Here is a 20312-nt window from a genome sequence, read left to right on the forward strand (position 1 = left end):
GTTGAGGGGCGCCTGGCTGGCTCAGTTGGTGGAGCCTGTGATTCTTGATCTCGGGGTTGTGAGTTCGAGCCCCACGCTGGGTGTAGAGATTACTTAAAAATAAATTTTTTAAAAAATCGTATTTTGAGAGATTTAACTCATACAAACTGAACACCCCGCCTTCCCATCTCACTATGTCTGACCTGGGGGTTGGGTGATTTGTCCCACTATTGTATTATAAGGGGAAGAAGGGTATATCTTTTCTAGTATTAATTATTCTAAATGGTGTGTTACATTGCCTTCCCTAGGAAGCGTATAAAGTTTCCATTCCCAGAAATCAAGGTTTCAAAAATACCTTCAGAAGCAAAGTAAACAAAAGGGAAAACAAATCTTAACAATGATTTCATTCATAGGAATCTTTTTATTGCTAATAAAATCAAGGAATAGTACCAACATTTTTCAGACTACACACATTCTTTGCCGTACCTTAAAACTGTAGATGTTTGCTAAAATATACATGGAATTACACACACAAAAATATTTAAGTGAGAAGACCTAAGATATTTTAGAGCCAAATTTGACATGGAGGCCCTTACAAAAATAAATATGTGATCTTTCAAAGTCATAAATTAGTATTCTGGAAGATGCTCCAGACAGCAGGAATCAGAATAAATTGAGAAGGAAGAGATATTTTCTGCCAGTTGCAAGCAGTAAAAATGCCAAAAGTAGGGGAGCAGGGGAGGCTTTTAAAAAATAGAGATCATTGTGGAACCATACATCTGCTTAAAGCAAACCAGATTACAATTATTATTTTATTAGAGATTAGTTTTTGAAACATCTTGAATGTGAACACTTGAATTTGAATGACTAGGATCCTTTCTTATAGTCCCTGTGAATATGCCCCTCCCTTTGAAAATAAATGAGTCATTTCTCTCTATTCTAATTTGTGACTTCTCAGTATCAACTCGCTTTTCAGTTGCACCATATGAAGGTGGAGAAAATGTCACTGACCTAAAGAATCTAAATCGTAAGGGGTGAAAAGCAGCATTTGTGAGGGCTCAGGTATGAGACAGAAAAATCCTGGCAGTTATTTTATTTTTCATGAAGAAACCAGAGCTGAGCGTTGCCAAGCAGACAACTATGAGCTCACTGGTCTGAAATAATTACTCATTGAGACTTTTCCCCAGGACAGAACTAATGGATTTATGCAGGAAACATAACTTGAATATTGGTTTATGGGGCTTTTCTTTTTAAATCAGTAATCAGTACCCTTTGTACTTGGGCCTCACAAAGTTTTCGGTTACATTAATTGACAAAGTAGGAGTTTAAAAAGAAAATAAATATTCAACCAAAGCAGATTGTTTTTAATTCACATTCTTTATGTTTGGTGATCTCATTCCTGACTTATGAGATAAAGAAGTCAAAACCTCCAACAATTGAAACTGACCGAAGAGTTAAGGACTTAACATCCCACAGTTGAAACTCAGAAATTAAGTGTAAACTGAAGCAAACCCAAAACAAATTGCTCTGTTTAGCCCAGAGCCAATCTGAGAAATGTTCTTTTTAATCAAGATGAGATGTACTATGATGTCAACTAAGGGACCAGGGATATCAAAAGTGGACTGTGTTCAAATGATTTCTGTGGAAAGATGGAGAGCGAGATCTAGAACATTGATCTACATTTTTGCAAATTTTTGCTTCATGCCTAAAGAAAACAAATCAAAGTACAGCAAATAATTCACCTAAAACTCAGTGATGTAATGTTAGCAGGTCCTTTCAACACCCCTAACCTATGCTGTAAGAGATGAATGCAGATCTGATGATGTCCAGCACTCACTTGTTTTTTAGACTCTTTGGATGGCTGTGTAAAATGTCCTCATTTATTGTAAGAATTGCATGTTTTGTTTAGTTTTATTTTGTTATTTTCAAGTAAAGCACTTTAATTTTTTATGAGTACTGGCCCTCTGAATCCTGTTAGTGGATGGCATTTCCACTGATGACAACAGAGGGGACAAAAAGTCTTTTGAGAACATTCCACTGCAAAATTAGGATGCAGAGGATGCTAAAGTAAGGAATTTGCTGACATTTTAATTTACTGACCTTTGACAACACTCAAAGGCTAGTAGTACAAATAATACTCATTTCCACTAATTAGTGGCACTTCAGCTGTGTAGTTAAATGGATCCATAAGAATTAAAATAAAAACATGTTCTACGTTTGTTGATGATATTGTAAACTGACCATATTTCCCCCAAGAAGAAGCTCAAAGAAGAATGGAGCGTCATTCAGAAGGCAAAACCGACATCTGTCCAAAATAGACTAGCTATACCAGCCTTCTTGGCTCTCCTTCAACAAGTGAAATCTTTTCTTAGAAAAGCCACATGGGTGGCTCAGTCGTTAACCATCTGCCTTCGGCTCAGGTCATGATCCCAGGGTCCTGGGATCGAGCCCCACATTGGGCTCCTTGCTCTTAGGGAAGCCTGTTTCTCCCTCTCCCACTCCCCCTGCTTGTGTCCTCTCTCTCGCTGTCTCTCTCTCTGTCCAACAAATAAATAAAATCTTTTAAAAAAAAGAAAGAAAGAAACCTGACTTGTTCCCTTTCTATCCTCTCCACCATCTTGACAAGGTAGCTCCCCATCATTCAGAACTCAGCTCAAATATCACCTTCCCCAAAAGCCCTTCTCACCACCTTATATATGAAGTACTCTCCTATCCAAGTCTTCACATATACCCCATTACCCTGTTTTACTTTCTCCTTAACACCTATCTTTTGAAATCATCTTGTTTCTTTATGTACTTGTTTATCATCACTGTCCCCCAGTACAACACAAGCTCCATGGGAGCAGGGTCTCTATCTGCACACCCAGCACTTTCAACAATGATGTTCATTGTGTTCTTAGACTGTGTGGGTCAGGAGTTTATGACATTCTTGCTTGGAGTCTCTCAGGAGCTCCTACTTAAATGTCATCTGAAAGCCCAACTGGGCTGGAAGATCCACTTCCTAGGTAGATCACTCACATGGCAGCAAGGTGGTGCTGGCTGTTGGTTACAGCCTTAGCTCCTCCTCACATGGGCCTCTCCTTGGGACTCTTTCAGAGTCCTCATGGCATGGAGCAAGCAACCATGAGACCATGGCAGAAAAGGCAACGCCTTTTATGATTGGTCCTTGAAAGTCACACACTCACTGCCACCTATACTTTTGGTCACATGGTTCAGCATGGGAGAAGACTACTGAAGGGTTGACCACCAGGAGGCAAGGATCATTTGGGGCCATCATGGAGCTTGGTTACCATCCTGCTGATTACAGTTTACTATTAAAAAAAACAGGCCTTTAGGAGTGCCTGGGTGGCCCAGTCGGTTAAGCATCTGCCTTCAGCTCAGGTCATGATCCCAGGGTCCTGGGATCAAGTCCCACGTTGGGCTCCCTGCTCAGCAGGGATTCTGCTTCTCTCTCTCCTTCTGCCCCTCCTCCCCGCTCCTGCTCATTCTCTCTCTCTCTCTCAAAAAAATAAAACCTTAAAAAAAAAAGCAGGCTTTTAAGGTAAGGCAAGAAAATATCCATGCACCTCATGGATATGCACCTCATTTTTACATAAGACTTCAATTTTAAAAATACTTTTAAAGACACAATCACAGTTTTCTACTTTTCTATGGAGCCTGAAGAAAATATGAATTTCTTCTCAGTGACAGAATTAAATGAAAAGAATCATAAAATAACAACTGTTGTCCCTCTCACTTTTCGTTTCACAACAGGTTACTGGGTTTTTGTTTTACTGTCTATTTAGTTGTGGATGTGCAGCACTCAAGCTCTTTGAAATATAAAAGCAAGAGGAAGGCCAAGTTCAAATTAAGCTGGGGAGAGTTCAACAAATCTTTGGAAGCAGGTCCCCAGACAGGATCTGCAGCCCATGTCTCTTCTGAGACAATGACATATGCGATTCTTCTACCAAAAATGAGCTCACTGGTTAAGAGCTGATTGTCCAGGGGTCTGGAAACCATAGTGTATTATTTTACCACCCAGGGTGAAATTAACTACAGACTGTAGCCATGTGTAACCTTGATCTTTTCAGGGATCAAAGGCCAAGGAAGGCAAACAATATTTTCTTAAAGTTGCTCAAAACAAGAATAAACCTGTCTGGATTCTGTAAAGTCCTAATCATTTTTTTACAGGGTGATATGAAGAAGAGCTTCTCCTAATTATTTCAGATAAGATACCTGAGTTTCTAGTACCGCCAACTCTATCCATAAATAAATAAGAGCAATCCATCAATAAATTAACAAAAACTTACCTAGAAAAATGCCTCTTTGAAAAAATAAAAAGGAAAGAACTGGAAAAGAGAAAATAGAACGAAATTCACCACATGAGTAAGAGTAGGAGTAAAAGCAGTGAGGTTTAATTAGAATGAGAACTCCAAAAATCTGCTACAGAGAAATGGTTTCAGAAGGCGAAACCCAGACTATGGTTTATTTATCTTCTGCTCCTTGGACATGCAAAAGATCAAGTGTTCCCTTTAGGGAAACTATTTGCTTTCTAGTTCAAAGCTACAGAATGTCAGTGCAATTTATTTTCTAAAACTTGACGGCTGATATACAGATCAGTGGAAGCCAACAAATCTCAGATACCTTATTACATAGAGGAGAGGAAAAGCTTCAAAATCCACCTGACTTCAGGGCAGAAATTGTTTGCCCCTCTGTTCCTTAAAAGCACATTTACTGTTATATCAGAAGAAAAGCTCATCAGGGCATTTTATGCTACCAGGCCTGAGCCCCAGTGTTAACTAAGGCATCCTAGGAGAGACGTGTCTACTTCAGAGGCTCAAGACATCTGGCGCTGGATTGTAGGGAACCAAGGCAGCTAGCTAGTAGCCAAAATCAGAGGGAGATGACAGAGGCAGCCAAAGAGCTGCGCTTTATTAAGATAATTCTGATCCAGTGGAAGGCTTTGCTTTTTTATTTGCTGGTTACAGCTCCGAAAAGAGTTCGATTTTAGAAACTGAACCCCAAGAATGTTAAGTCAAAGAATCACCAATGGGAAGGCTCTTTGGGAAAAAAAAATTGTTGCCTTCTTGGTTTTATCTTTCTGTAGCACATACATTCAAAATCAGGAGACAAGGGATTCTGTCTCCCCTGTGTCCACTCCCCTCACTTATTCTGGGGACCCTACACTCTAGCAGCGGCAGGGAAGGACACAGCCCCACCCAGCTTCACATTACAGGCGCCTTTCCCTGGGCACTCATGTTCCTGGCCTCGCAAGGCATCAATTCAGACCAATCTTCAGCATCTCTACCATATAAGGACACCACTGTGCTGTAAAGCCTCTCCCTGGGGAAGAGCGAACACTTCCGTGCAATAATCCAGGAGCCTGGTGAAACTTGGCCTCCAACCGGCAGGTTCTCCCAATGTCCAAATTGTGCACGCAAGTTACTTTCCTCACATGACAGACGGAGCAAAACACACAGATTCGGAGGCTGGCCAGAAGCTTCTGCAAAAATAAACATATATTGTTTCCCATCACGACGGCAAACGTCAAACTCCCATTTTTGCCTTTTCCAAAACCCAGGGGACCTTCTAGGGCAGACTTACACTTACTTGTTTTTGCAGGCATGAGGAAAGTCAAGTTTAATGAACCATTTGCTATATGGATACTCGTACCACAAATACTCCACCCCAAGCATCCACGGCACTGATTTTCCCAGTCTTCAGGTTAGGAACGATCCCTTCTGACATAATTTTCTGGGTTCCTTTCCTTCTCATCACAGCCTTTATTTTGGCTGTTGTTCATAAAGAGACGGTATTTTCTTTCAAATTAAAGGTTATATTAGTCAATGCTCTCATGAGAGAGATTTTAAGGAATTGGCTCACAATTCCCGGCAATTGTGGAGATTGGCAAGTTCAAAGTCCGTGTGGTGGGCCAGCAGGCTGGAGATTCAGGGAGGAGCTGACGTTGCAGTTCAAGTCCAAAGTCAGTTTAATAGCAAGCAAAATTCCTTCTTGGTCGAGGTAGTCAGTCTTTTGTTCTAGTCGTACCTTCAACTGATTGGATGAGGTCCACCCATATTATGGAAGGCAACTGAAAAGCAACTTTTACACAAAGTTCACTGATTTAAACATAAATCTCATCTAAAAACAGCCTCTTGGAAACATCCAGAATAACATCTGACCACCTATCCGGGCACCCTGGCCCAGCCAAGTTGACATATAAAATTAGCCATCACAAAGGGCAAACATTTTTTTTTTAATTTTATAATTTCATGTAGCGATGAACCATTAGTCTGTGCACCAAGGATATGAGACATGGATAAGTCAAAACTACTGAATAAGTAAAATATAAGTACAAATAAAGAGATGAAGGCCCAAGTGGCATCCCCAATAATTCGGCAACAGAGGAAGTTACTTCATTTTACGTGGTGTCAGTGTAGAACTACAAATACTGAGCATGCTGTGGCTAGAAAAGCTTTTCAAGATCAAGCTATCCAGCACTTATTGTATAGATGAAGAGACCAAGGCAAGACAAAGAATTCAAGAAAATCTGAAAATATGGCAGAGCAGGGCACAGAGGGCACAGAAGAGCAAAGAGCTAAGAGGCCAGATGCAACTGCTACTGAAATGCCCTGTGTGGAATGTGCCAGAATACCTTCCAACTTATTTTCTGAGCTGAGATACAAATTACTCTCTGTTGTCTAAACACAGAACTCTTGGGCGGCACAGAGAGAGACGCAGCTCATGGGTGTGCTGGTGGATTGTAGCACACTGACCTGCTATCAAAAGCCGGCCTCAGTATATCCAACATATAGATAATCCCATCACAGATAACTGAGAGTCCAATTACTGCCTTTATTTTGATAAGATGCACGGGAAAGTAAGGGTTTGACCTTTACCATGCCAACATCAGCAAAGACTGACCAGTGAGCTGGGGCTTCCATGCTCCCCGGAGGGACCCTTAATAATCTGACTTTCATGGGGAAGGGGAGTCCAGTCAATCTTGGTGAGTTACTATCCTTTCCTCTTCAAATGCCAGCACTTCTCCTTCAGTTCACCAGGATTGGCACAGGCCTCAGGAAAAGCTATTAAGATTCAGCACCATTATCGAAGCGGACTTGGCAGAATCTATTCTTCTTTGGGAGACAGAAGACTGGCCCAGAAGTGGGGCTGAACCTTCAGGCACCTGCTGGCGCTGCTGCAATCTAATGCCTAAGAAATGAGGATCCAGTGTGTCTTTGATGCCCAGACGAGGCTTTGAAGCTGAGTCGAGACCACAGGACAAAGGCGGCACTGTTTATGCAAATCAAGAAACAAAAGAAGCGAAAATCCAAAGCCATTAAAAGTAGCATCAGAAATTCAATACCCAGAGATGATTAGAAGCTCTGCACCAGTATGAAACAGAACGCCTAAAAGCAAGGCCGGGCAACACACCAAAACACACACTGCAGGAAGGAATCCTGAGTGGCCGGAGCTTGGCAAGATGCGCTTAGAAGCCTTGATATATGCAGCTCCCTTAGCCAAGGGGCAGCATCTGTGCGCCACAGGCAGGAAGCCCTGGGCTGCGGCTGTCTCCGCACCTGGTGCACGCAGTCCCTTTGTGAGAAGCTCCGGTACGTGCCCCCGCAAAGCCAGCCCTCTTGTTGCCATCCCTTAACAATTCGGTCATCCCTATACCTGTCTTCTACCAGAGACCACATTCTCAGTGAACACCTTTGGGCACACTATACAATAGGGTGAAATACAATGAGCTTCTGAGAAGATGTAGATTTTTTCTTTTTAGGCCACTCCAAAAAGATCTGAGCTTAGGCAGAGGGTCCAGGAAACATCAATCGTGCAGAGTTACGATTCGTGAATGTTCTCCGGATATGGTCACCCCCATGAAGGGCATACTACTGTCAGATCGGGCAGGCACTCCAGAGAACATCTCATCCAGAGTTCTCAAGCCTGGCAACACAGTTGTGCCCCTTGGGAAGCTTTTAAAATATGTCACTTGCCCTGATCCTACCGCAGAAATTCAGACTTGAATGGTCTGGGGGGGGGGGGGCCTGCATCAGTGTCTTTCCAAACCTCATCAAATGATTCAAATAAGCAGCCACATTTGAGAAGCACAACTCTAGCATGCTCCTCTTTTGTTACAGGAGAGGAAACTGAGGCCCAGAGAGAATAAAGAGCTTGTACAAAATGACACAGCATAGGCAATGCCTCCAGCCCTTTCATGAGACAACACAAAGAACAAAAGGATGATACTTGCACACCGTGGGGAAAATGGATGCAGCTGCTCTTGGCTAGGGGCAACTGTCCTGGAGACACCCAGGTACACCAGGCCACACCTTCGTCCCCAGATGACTGTTATTTCTCGGTGGGAGGCACTAAACGATAGAACACAGCTCACATCCTTGGGAAGAAAAAGGACTAAAAGAGAAAATGGATGCATAATTTGAGAACTTTTACCATGGAATATTTCACAGACCTGTCACCAAAAGAACACAGTAAAATTAGGATGTGGAACAGCAAGAGATTCAGCAACTGAGTTGTGATCTATCCCAGAGAAGGCTGCCTGCGCATGCACTTGAAGTAACACAACTATACCAAGTTAGAACATAACTTGGCGTAGCAGCAACCAACTCAGAACAATCCTTTGTACAGCAGACTAGAACGGTGTGAATTCCCAAACAGTTAAATTTTTATTTCATAAGTAGTGAAGACCCGGGGCTTAGGGACTTTATAATATCATATAATTAAGGCCGAACTGCCAACTACTAGAAGCAGGCTAATTTAATAGATTGTTTATATTTTTCACAAATGAAGGGAGGAGGTTTTCATGACATGCCAAAGAGAAAATCAAAGGTAAGAAAATTAATTACAAGCAACAAAGGAACCAAGCCTCGGGAATATGAGGAAACTTTGAAGTGGTTCAAATGACCACTTTTTATTTAGAAGAAAAGCACTGATTTGATTTCCCTCTGCTCTATTAAGAGATGTTCATCACTAGATGTCTTTTCTTCTATGAAACTAAATGCTTGATGAGCTCGAGATGTGAGATACACTGCACAAAGAGAAGGGTTTGAAGGAGTGTCATTTTATACTGAGCCCCAGTGCAAGGCACTCCATAGAGTGGGCAGCATGGGGCACCACCTTTAAAGCACAAAACAAAACATAACTTGTTTAAAAACAGCCACTGTTGGAAGGAGGGAGAACACATGCACTTGACTCAATAAAAAACACAAAGGATGCATACCTGGCAGAGGCTCTCCCTTGTAATCCTGTACCTTACTACTTCTCTTAATAAGAAAACCCTTCTTGATTGCTTAAGCATCTGGATCCCGAGTTTTGAAGAGCCCACAGTATGTTAACTTTCCGAGTTCTGAAAATCCTATGGCCTGTACCTTAGATGGATACACAGTCTTCAGTCCTTTCCTGAGGGTCCCCCACTCCTCCCAGGGTTTTCTGGGAGGTCAGCTCTTGTAATTCCTAAACCCACAGGTGCATCCAAATCATTTATATACATGTTTAAGATACAAATTCCCAGGCTATTCCCACAGGCCATCTGATTGAATGTGGTTGAAAAGGAGCCCAGAAGTCCATGTAACTAATAAATGTCCTAGGTGTTGTGGCCCTGAACTAGTATTTAGGAACCACTAGTTGAAGCCCAGCAGCCTTAAACCAAAAGGTCCGCAGAACAGTGATGAGGGCCATGTCCACTCATGGCCAAAGAACTTGACCAATGGGGGTGAGTCACTTTTAGGCCACCTCAACTACTAATTTCAACATGATCACCTGGATTCATCCACATAGACAATCGGTGATGGCCAAATAAATAAAAGAATTGCATAATATTTTTTAGTCCATTGTTTTATAAATTCATAGTTTATCTCAATAAAGAAAAATTTCTAGGATGGAAATCAATGTGCCCAATTCATCTTAAAGTCTAGGAAGACTGAGAAAAGGCAGAAAGATTTATAATTTTCTAAAATATTTTAGTATGCTGGCTGTTTCAAGCCTTCCATGGCAACTCCATGGAATCCATCTGAAACCCCAGACACGGTCTGACTGTCTGAATGCTCTCCCAGCCCCGCCCCCCCCCCCCCGCTTACCCCATGCTTCCAGCTGAGGGAATGCCGTAATGTGGGGGCTGCATTAAGCTTACTGTTCAATGGTGTGATGATGACATGAAAAATCCTGATTCCACTTGGCAGTAACTTTCCACTATCTTGGCGGGTCTCAACCATAGTCACTGTGGTGTGTGGAGCTTGAACAGATTATGGGGCTGGCTGGAAACCAAGAAACTAAAAAGCAGTCCAGTGGTCCAGCAAGGGACTCCGTGTTGGGAAAGCCACAGCCCCAGAAGTCTACATTTCTCACAGATATCCCAGGAATTTAAGTTCCAGTCTTAGTCTCCAGAAAATTTTGCCTTTCCCAAGACCCTGAAAAGCAGCAGTTTCTCACTTAACATGACTTTTTAGGGAAAATGCCAATCAATGTACCTTCATTATATCCCTTCTCAGAATCATCTCTAGTCCTACGAGAATAGGAAGCTTGCTATAGCCCACTCCCCTCCCCACCTCCAAAATATATATGATCACTCTTTGAGAAAGAATGGGGAATGGAAAAAAAGAGTGCTACTTCCCTGTTGTCTAAAATGTAGGCACTTTTAGCTACCTGTCTTGGTTTTCTTGGGCTTGACTGCTGTCTTTGTCTGTTCTAACAGACTTAAGCTGCTATAAGAACATACCACAGACTGGGTGGCTTATAAACAATAGGTTTTTCACTGCTCTGGGAGCTACAAGTCCAAAATCAGGATACCAGCATGGTCAGGTTCTGGTGAAGACCCTCTTTCAGGATGCAGTCTTCTCTCTGTGTCCTCACATGGTAGAAGGGTAAGGAATCTCTCTGGAGCCTCTTGTTCCAAGGGCACTAATCCCATTCATGAGAGCTCCACCCATATGACTTATGCACCTCCCAAAGGCCCCACTTCCTAATACCATCATCTTTGGGGGTTAGGATTTCAACACATGAATTTTGAGCCAGGACAGGGGGGAGGGGCACAAACATTGAGACCACAGCAACAGCCAAAGTGGTGAAAGTTGCCACTGACAAGCCTGACAAGTCCTTCAATAGACATTTAAGTACTTCAACCTAGAGGGTAAAGAATTCTTCCAATGCAGCCAATTTATCACTTAAAGCAGGTACTCATGAGAATGCTTTGACAGCAGACCCAACCCCACACTCAGCCCTCTGCCATATTCTTGGGGCATATGCAGTCCAGGATCATTACTTACATTATTATTTGTATTTCCAAAATGCACATCTTCTAATGGGTCTTGAAACATTAATCAGAAATGCTGAGGGGTGGAAGGGGTTACTTTTTATTATGTTTGCAGAGGAAGAAATCCCACCGGCTAAACCAACAAGTCAGGGACAGTCCTCAGCTTGATGAATTTGACAAACAACTAAAATAATAACAATTGTTGCTTCAATTAAATGAGATGTGTTACAAAGTCCTAAGTTCAGCCCTGGCAAGATGTCATGAAGTTATTATTGGAAGTCTAAGTCTGAAAAGATTACTGTATGGTGCTCCTAGAGAGGAAAAGAAATGCCCTCCAGACAGATCTAAGGTTTAATTCATGCAAGAGACTTGGCTAATGCCACCAACCACAAACGCTGCATTTTCAAGGATCTGAACGGCAGCATGTTCCAGTGAATTAATTACAGCCACTCTATTTATATTCTGCGTGGCTTTTCAATTATTACCTATAATGGGATTCTTTTTTACTTTTATGAACATTAACACACAGCTTTTCCACCAGCGGAATAGAGAGCTGAGGGGAAAGTAATATGATCTTTTACCACTAGGTCATTCACTGGCAGCTTGCCAAGCCTGCTCGTTCTAGAAAGCTCAAGTCTTAGGGCTCCTGAAGCATCTGAGCAAGGGTCACCACCCAAATTTCTACAAGGGCCAGGCAAGCCACGTCAAAGAGCCAGACAGTGGGGGGTAATCACAACTGCACAGAGGATGGGCCTGATGGGGATATGACTGCTGGACAAAGGCCAAGGGACAGTGGCGAGGCGGCCCCAACAATCACTGTTGTGTACAAATTCAGGCCTGGCGAGGCAGCTGCTGGTTACACAGTTTTGTTCAGTTTGTAAAAAGTTATCCAGTTATACATTTATGATATAAGCACTTTTGGGATGCATATTATACTTCATTTAAAAAGTGTTGTTTTGTTTTTAAATGGGCTTAGGGCCAGATTTTCTAGAGGCCAGAGACACAAGGACAAGAGAACAGGATGAGTGTAATTAAGGAAGTGTTCAGAGTAACTACCTGAAACGGGTGTTGTGTTAAACTGGCTTTTACTGAGCCACCCAGGGCATGAGTATAGGTGGGCTGGCAGAGTTTTAAAAAGCTGGGATTAGAAACAGAGATTTTAAAACTTATGCAGAACAGGATATACAAAACACTCCTATTTGGGTTGACATTAAAAGAATATATGTACATGCACAGAAAGTTTCTAGAAGAATGTACAAGAAACTGTTAACATTGGTTGTCTCTGGCAGGTGGCATAGAGTAGACGGGAAATTTACTTTTTATCATGTTTCTAGTCATCCTGTTTGAATCTTTATTATAGGAGGATATTATTATTTCAGTTGAAAAGAGAAAAAAATCGGGAAAGTTCTTAAAATAATTAAATCACTATTAAATAAATCTACAAGGCCCCTAAGGGATTTCAGAATTTTTTAAATCAGCAATTTTTGATATGTTCACAATGTAAGTGTAGTTAAATGAACAAGTCACTCCTTTGAGAATAAGAAGTCAAGACATATACAATAGACACATGTCGTAATTCCTGATGAATAATAGCTATGATTTAAACACATATAGTGAACCGTCTTCAGAATATGGTAACTGGGGAATAGGACAAACAACCATATTATAGGCTAATCAATTTTTTTAAAGATTAATTATTTATTTGAGGAGGGAGGGCCTGAAGGAGAGGGAGAAAGAGAGTCTTAAGCAGACTCCGCGTTGATCACAGAACCCCACTCAGGGCTCGATCCCATGACCCTGAGATCATGACCTGAGCCAAATCCAAGAGTCAGATACTTAACTGACTGCACCACCCAGGCGCCCCTAATCAATTTTTTTCAGACATTATCTCAACTGTATACTCTATTGTTACATTATTTAAAGAAATGTGCAGAAACAAGCCTTAGAATAGTCCTATTATTGTCCCTATGTAAGCCTTATAATGGTTCTACTATACTGTGCTGAAGACTCGAAGACAGTGCCACATAGTGATACGATCCATGTGTACACTTACGTGTTGGAAAAGGGGCCCGGGCACAACCAGCAGCCTCCCTGGTTACAAAGCTTCCATTGTTCATTCCTACGACCACCAGAGACAGTCAAGGGAGAGGGCCACAAGAAGCCTGCTTATGTACCTGGAGCCACAAAGAAGCTCAGTGGTAGAATCACCTGGAGAAAGTCGCTGAAGACAAATCTGTAAAAACCAAATCCTGCTTAGAATAACTGGCATGTGCCTTTAAACCATGAGTTTTATTTGTTATAAAGTAATCAAAGGGACCCTGTGTGGCTCAGTCGGTTAAGCACCCAACTCTTGATTTCGGCTCAGGTCATGATCTCAGGGTTGTGAGATTGAGTCCCGCGTCGGGCTCCATGCTCAACGTGGAGTCTCCTTGAAATTCTCTTTCCTCTCCCTCTGCCACTCCCCCAACTTGTGCTAAATAAATAAATAAATAAATAAATAAATAAATAAAATCTAAAAAAAAAAATAATCAACATTAAACAGCCACACTGGGTTTAAAATCTAGAAATCTGTTATCTCATCCCATGACTTATTCACTGTATAATATGCTAGGGGAAAATCCTTTAATTGCCCTATGTTTTGGTTTCCCCATCCGTGGACATCAATTAATAAAATAGAACCAGGGGAATTTAGGCATCCTTTTATCAGTCATTTCAGTTTTTACCCAAAGGAAATACATAATTCTGAGGCCCAATCATGTTTTGAAATTGGAGGGTGGGGAGATGACTGATAGTTTTCTCCAACCATTTGGAAGAAGGTTGAGTTTAAAGGTCAACTAAGTCTAAGACCACTAATTAAAAAGGCTGAAAAACTGAAACTGTTTTACCAGTACGAACCCAAGATGCTGCAGCCACCGTGCCTATGAATAGTGCTGCCTTATTCATTTGCTACCAACAACACTTGATAAATTTCTTTCTTTTGCTATGTAGCTGTGATCATAGCAAGTGATCTGCATATTTATGTACAATTCGCATATTTAGTCTCACTCTGTACCTATGAAATCCACCAACATAAAGCCGAGTTCGGTAACTAGAAAGTGGCTAAGCTAAGTGATGAAATTATCAAGACAGCGGAAGGGAACCACTGAGTCCCTTGTGTCATTCAAGCAGAAGGGGCCATTCTTGTTTGGAAGAAACACTGGCACTCTTATCTTCCTAAGTTGGGTCAACTGACAGAAGCAAAAACTAGAACTAATTGGTCCTTTCTTGATCTTAAACAGGCCATCTGTACTCAGTATGGGACATTAACTGCTTGGGTCACATCCTTGCTCCACCATGCACTAGCCTTGTGACCTCAGGCAAGTTATTGAAATTCCTTGTGCCTCACTTGCCTTCTGTGTAAAGTGAGGAGAGTCGTAGCATCTCTTGCCCAGGGTTGTTGTCAGGGTTAAATTAGTTATCTTATCAAAGTGTTTAGTTTTCACTAGTAAATGAATGTTAGTTTTCATTCTGCTAATAATTTGTTTTGTTGGAAAGAAGAGAGAGCGCCTTGTGAATATATTGTTTTGAAAATCTTCATTTGGAAAGAGAAAGGTGAAGGAGATGGGGCCAAAAGGAAAAGATGGATAGGAAATAGCAACTATTGTCTATTTGTTAACATTTACATGAAAGACATAGTCCATACACTATTTCACTTGTTTAAAAACTTGTTAAAGGGGCGCCTGGGTGGCTCAGTCGGTTAAGCAGCTGCCTTTGGCTCGGGTCATGATCCCGGGGTCCTGGGATCGAGCCCCACATCGGGCTCCCTGCTCAGCGGAGAGCCTGCTTCTTCTTCTCCTTCTGCCTGCAGCTCTGCCTACTTGTGCTCTCTCTCTATCTCTCTGTCAAATAAATAAATAAAATCTTTAAAAAATATATTTAAAAAAAAAACTTGTTAAAAAAAATCTTGGAGGAAGGTGTTATTATTGGTTATTTCCAGATGAAGAAGCTAGGCTTGGTGAGAGGTTCGCTGATGTGCCCACAATCACACAGAAGATTCAAACCCTAGCACACCTGACTATAAGCTTGGATACGCCCCTCCTCAGTACTCCTAAACCACCAGGCTGGGGAAAAAAATAAGAAAAAGAAGGTGGAAAAGTGAGGAAAACAGACTAATGGGGAGAAAGGGACCAAAGTATCATCTAGTTTTTCACCAAGGAGCTGAAACTTCTACCCATAGGGATAACATAAGCATTGAATGTCAAGACTGTAATGATAAAATGTAACATTGTTCTTGCTGGTGCTATCACCAGTAGTAGTTTGAAACATTTTATAAACACACTTACATTAGTGTGTCTAGTTAAACATTACCAAAATGCGACTGGTTGAGCATCAAGAAGTGGAGAATAATCCAAGGTAATCCCCCAAACACTGCAGCAATGAAGTAGTGTGCAAAATGTGGGGATCGACACCCCAGAACAAGCAGAAGCCCACCAATGTTAATGTCGATGTCAACAGAAAACCATCTCCTGATTTAGAAAGCCATACAGTGGTTCCCAGTGTAGTACTTTTCAAACCTCTACCAAATGTAATGCCCAAATCGTTGTATAATTACATGGCAGTTACTGCCTTATGATGGCACAGACTCTGAGTCCCCACTGTCTTCCCACAGGCTCCACGAGACAAACTGAATGCGTCTTTTGGGTCAAATGTTTTTCCTTGTGTCCTGCTCCATTTTTCATTATCATGGCAACTTGGCACTCCTCCCCTTAATCATAGGTTTCGGAAGGGGGGTGAGGTCAGCCTTCCCTCCGTCGCTAAGGCCACCGTTCATGGCTCCATTGAAGTAAAGTGCACCCACTGCAGTGCATATGCCACACACCACATGCCAAACGGTTCTCTTCATCTCGGCACAGCAGTAATTCCCATCAACTCAGTGCAGGTTTTAATTAGAACACAAGGAACATTAGTTCCTTATCACCGTTATTATATTTGAAGGAAAACAATTTGCTTGATGGGGGTTTTGAGATCAGACAGGTAAATGTGACAGATTTTCTCTTTGCCTGGTACAAAGTATCTCTAAAACATAAACTTTCCTTAATTCAATCCAATCCAAATAAACTTAATGCTAACTGAGATAACTGTACTCAGTCTCTGACAGTCAAAGTTTTCGGGACAATTTATTGGTACTGACTGCAACTATGGTCCAGAACTTTCAATGTGCAAAAAAAATGACAGCAACAGGAAGTCTGAATGTGTTCAATGAACCACACCTCTCACTCATACAGGAAAGAAGTCTTATCAGATGTTCCTCTAGCTAGTGATAGAGGTAAGGAGATGAATGAGAAAGTTGAGTGTGCACAGAGCTCGGGAGATAAGATTAAATGGAAGCTAGCAGCCCAGACTCTATATGCCACCTGGTTCTTTGTGTAAAGTTCTGGGTAGCTAACGCTATTTTTGACATTGACCATCTTTGACATTAGTGTATGCCGGGTTTGCAGAGTGGATACGAGTCAGTTTGGCATCTCAGAATGTTGAATAGAGCTTTAAACTGCAACACTAAAAGGAAGTAACTGGCAGAAGCTCCTCAAAGCTGTAGCATTCTAATTGAGTTACCGCTTCCTCCTGGAGGGTAATATCCCATAACCTTCACAGCCAAATACTCGCCTAGTGCCAGTCTCAAAGTTAGCAGCTTCGGTGGTACAATGCAATGAGTTTGGAGATTTGCACTCAATAAACCTGCCACCTGCTTTATTGCCCTGACAGGAAACTGGTTAATGTCCCAGTGTCTTTTTCCCCCCTCACTGTTCCCTCTTCCTGGAACCCTCCTTACTTCCAAGGTTTTAGTGGATTCCTATTTGTCTTGCAAAACTGGGTTCCAACTAAGTGTCAACTCTCCTCAAGAAGGCTTCCAAGACCACACAATCTGATCTAGAAGTCCTTTGTCACTCCCCTAAACCCTATACATGCCATTCAGATCACCTTACACTGCCCAGTAAAAGGAGCCATATTTGTCTGTGAAAACCACACCTTACTCAACTTTTTTTCAGCTGGAACCTGGCATAGTGCCTCGATCTCACAAAAGCTGGTCATTAGGAGTGTGTGCTTGCAGAACCTCGCTGTGCCTCAGTTTTCTCATCTGTAAAAGGGTATGATCACAATACATACCTGATAGTGAATGTAAAGTGCTTAGAATAACTGTGGGCTCTTATTATTATTTGTGAAATTGATAAATAAGTGTAATCTTAAGTCAGTTACTTTATTTTTTTTAAAGATTGTATTTATTTATTTGACAGAGAGAGACAGCGGGAGAGGGAATGCAAGCAGGGGGAATGGGAGCAGGAGAAGCAGGCTTCCTGCTGAGCAGGGAGCCCAATGCAGGGCTCGATCCCAGGACCCTGGGATCATGACCTGAGCCAAAGGCAGACACTTAACAACTGAGCCACCCAGGCACCCTTAAGTCAGTTACTTTAGATACAATGTCTTCTTCTATAAAATGGAGATAAGTTTATTTCTTTACAGAATGGTAGTAAGGATCAAATGAGATGACATAGTTAATGAAAGTACTTTGAGAGCTGCAGAGGACCATTTTTAAACTGCCCTTTTGTTTATTATTACCTAATAAATGATATAAGGTTTCTAAACCAGAATTCAAAGAAGAGTCTTTAGTGGCTAATGCAGTGGTTGCCCAAGGCCTATTCAAACCTTGGGTTTTTTCCTTAACTTTGCAACACTGGCCATAAGGGACAAGGTACAGTTACATGGACTATTAACAAGGTTAAGGGAAAATAGATCCCAAAACTCAATGAAGCATTAGAATACTAGCCATCTGAAAAGAACATCAACATCCACAAAATATGGAACATCCAGAGGACTTAGGATGCACTATCATTGCTGCTTGATTCTGATATCACAGAATCCATGGAATTTAAGACCTGGAAAGAATTTTGGAAATCATTTCTTCCAATTCCTTCATTTTACTGATGAGGAAACTGATGTCTCTGGACCCCAAGCAACTGGCCCAAAGCCACATATCAAGCTAGTGACAAACCACTTTCCTCCTAATTTGTAGCCTATAGGGTTATATAAATTTTGTTTATATCATGTTGCCACCACTATTTTTGTAGGATAGACTTTAGGGACAAACTTGAGTTCCAATTCCAGTTTTACCATTTATTAATTCTGTGACTTTAAGGGAGTTATTGAACTGATGGAAGTCGCAGTTGCTTCATTTGTAAAATAGGGATCCTCGTATCCCTTTTAAAAATTCACCCCATGCTAGAAGAGAGGAATGTCTGTACATCAGGTAGCAAAAACTGTGCCCCTCCTACCTGCTTCAGCCTTCACTAACTTCCTATAGTAACTTAAAACCAAACAATGTTCTTTAAAACCAAACGGTGCATAAAGACCAAGACCATATTGTAAAACATCTCTCTTGAAGAAAGCATCTAAGAACTGACATTTGTGAAATTTTCTTTGGTATTGAAGTGGTTAAAAAAATCCTTCTTCCTTCTGGTTTAAAACCTGGCTGCACCCGTTCTCCCTTTCCACACACCGTGCCCTTCTCCGTGGCAGCCGTCACGTATAACAGGGTAATAGTAAAGCAGTGTATAGCACAGCACTGCACTGTATCTCATGTTTGCTTTCTCACCTCCGCACCTCTCCCACCAGGTACCGTCAGGCTGCCAATTCCAGCTACTGCTTTATCCTCCCTTCTCTCTTTCTGCCCAGCCGCAGCTTTAAGGATGTGTCTTGTCTGAGGATGGCTCCCCTTACCAACGCAAGATAGAAACTGCTCCGGACTGAACTGGGCTCCGTCTTCCTCGGAGGACCAGAGTCCTCTTGTGCACGTTCCCGGCTGCCTGTCTCCCGAGGCCAGCGTCCACCTCCTCCTCCTCCGCAGGCCTTTTAGCCGGGCTCCCCTGACTACCAACGTCTCGCCCTCTGATGACCGCGTTTCTAAAAGGTGCGAGACTAGACCGAGTTCTAAAAGTTGGTGCGGGCAGCCATTCGCACTGATGTCCTAGCCCTCCCCGCAACAAACACAGTACCAGGCGCAGGGCTCTATCCCGGGGCCACAAAACTGTCTGCCTTCTCCAAGGCAGCTCCGTGCCCAGGACACAGTACCCCCAGGGCACCCCGCGTGGTTTGCAGCTGCGGCGAGGAATGAGCCCCAGGAGGATGCACAGGCGCGGACAGCCCGGAGCAGGCGGAGACGACAGGGCCCAGCGTGGCGGCGCGGTTGGGAAGACACCGTGGGCCCGACCTAACCTCAAACTCTGAGTCCATATCCCCTCTCCACCCCCAGGCCCCCACCCCACCGTCCCCGGGAGAACCAGGAGCCACTGTTCTAGCCTCTGAGGTGAGAGAGCAGGAGCCGGACGCTGGGAAGCCAGGGCGGATCACTGTCCTCCACCTAGCTACTCCGGAGCCCCCCTGCCAGCCACAATGAGTCTTCCCGCCGCGTCTGGACGACTAGGCGGCGATGGGCACCCCTATTCCCTCTCCCCAGGGCTAGGGTACGAGGCGGGAAAAAGGAAACCTCGCGAGTTGGAAGGGGGCGCCGCTAGCCCTCTTGCGGGGTGCCCACAAGCCTCTGTCGGGGAAAGGGACGAGGCCACCCCGATCCACACCCCCACGCACACCCCGGAGCTCGGGGCGGGCTGGCCATCCCCATTGGCACCCCAGGCGCACCCAGCCCCACGCGTCCTTCCCCAACACGACCTCCGGATCTCATCCGCCCCGGAGCGGCGCGGGCGGCGGGAGGTGTGCGCACCGCGCTCGGCGCGTGCCCCACGCTCGGGGGCCCGGCGGCCGCAGCTTCGCGCGCTCACCAGATGGCCATCCTGCTCTTGGGGTAGTCCAGCCGCTCCAGGCAGCCGAGGAAGTGAGGCAGCGCGTGCGCAGCGTTGCGGGCGAGGATGGCCACTAGCACCGTGGGTCTCTGCACCGGCGACTCGGGGAAGACCTCCGGCTCCTCTTCGTCGTGCTCCAAGTCGGGCTCCGCTGCAAAGCGCGCCCGGCAGCCGCGGCGGAGCAGAGCGGCGGACAGGAGCAGCAGCGAGCAGGCGAGGGTGGCGGCGCGGCGCGCAGCCATGTTCGGGGCCGC

The 20312-nt window shown here is 43.5% G+C and overlaps 1 protein-coding gene across 1 annotated transcript in view; it reads right to left on the minus strand.

Moving 5' to 3' along the window:
- COLGALT2 (collagen beta(1-O)galactosyltransferase 2) overlaps positions 1-20312 on the minus strand; it is a 106347-nt gene extending 86035 nt beyond the window's left edge. Inside the window, exon 1 of the mRNA XM_032393020.1 lies at positions 20038-20312. Within this exon, the coding sequence (XP_032248911.1) occupies positions 20038-20300 (263 nt within the window). The 5' untranslated portion in view covers positions 20301-20312. The remainder of the gene's footprint in view (positions 1-20037) is intronic.

The sequence above is a fragment of the Phoca vitulina genome, unplaced genomic scaffold (genome assembly GCF_004348235.1).
Source record: "Phoca vitulina isolate PV1807 unplaced genomic scaffold, GSC_HSeal_1.0 scaffold71, whole genome shotgun sequence".
Lineage (NCBI taxonomy): Eukaryota > Metazoa > Chordata > Mammalia > Carnivora > Phocidae > Phoca > Phoca vitulina.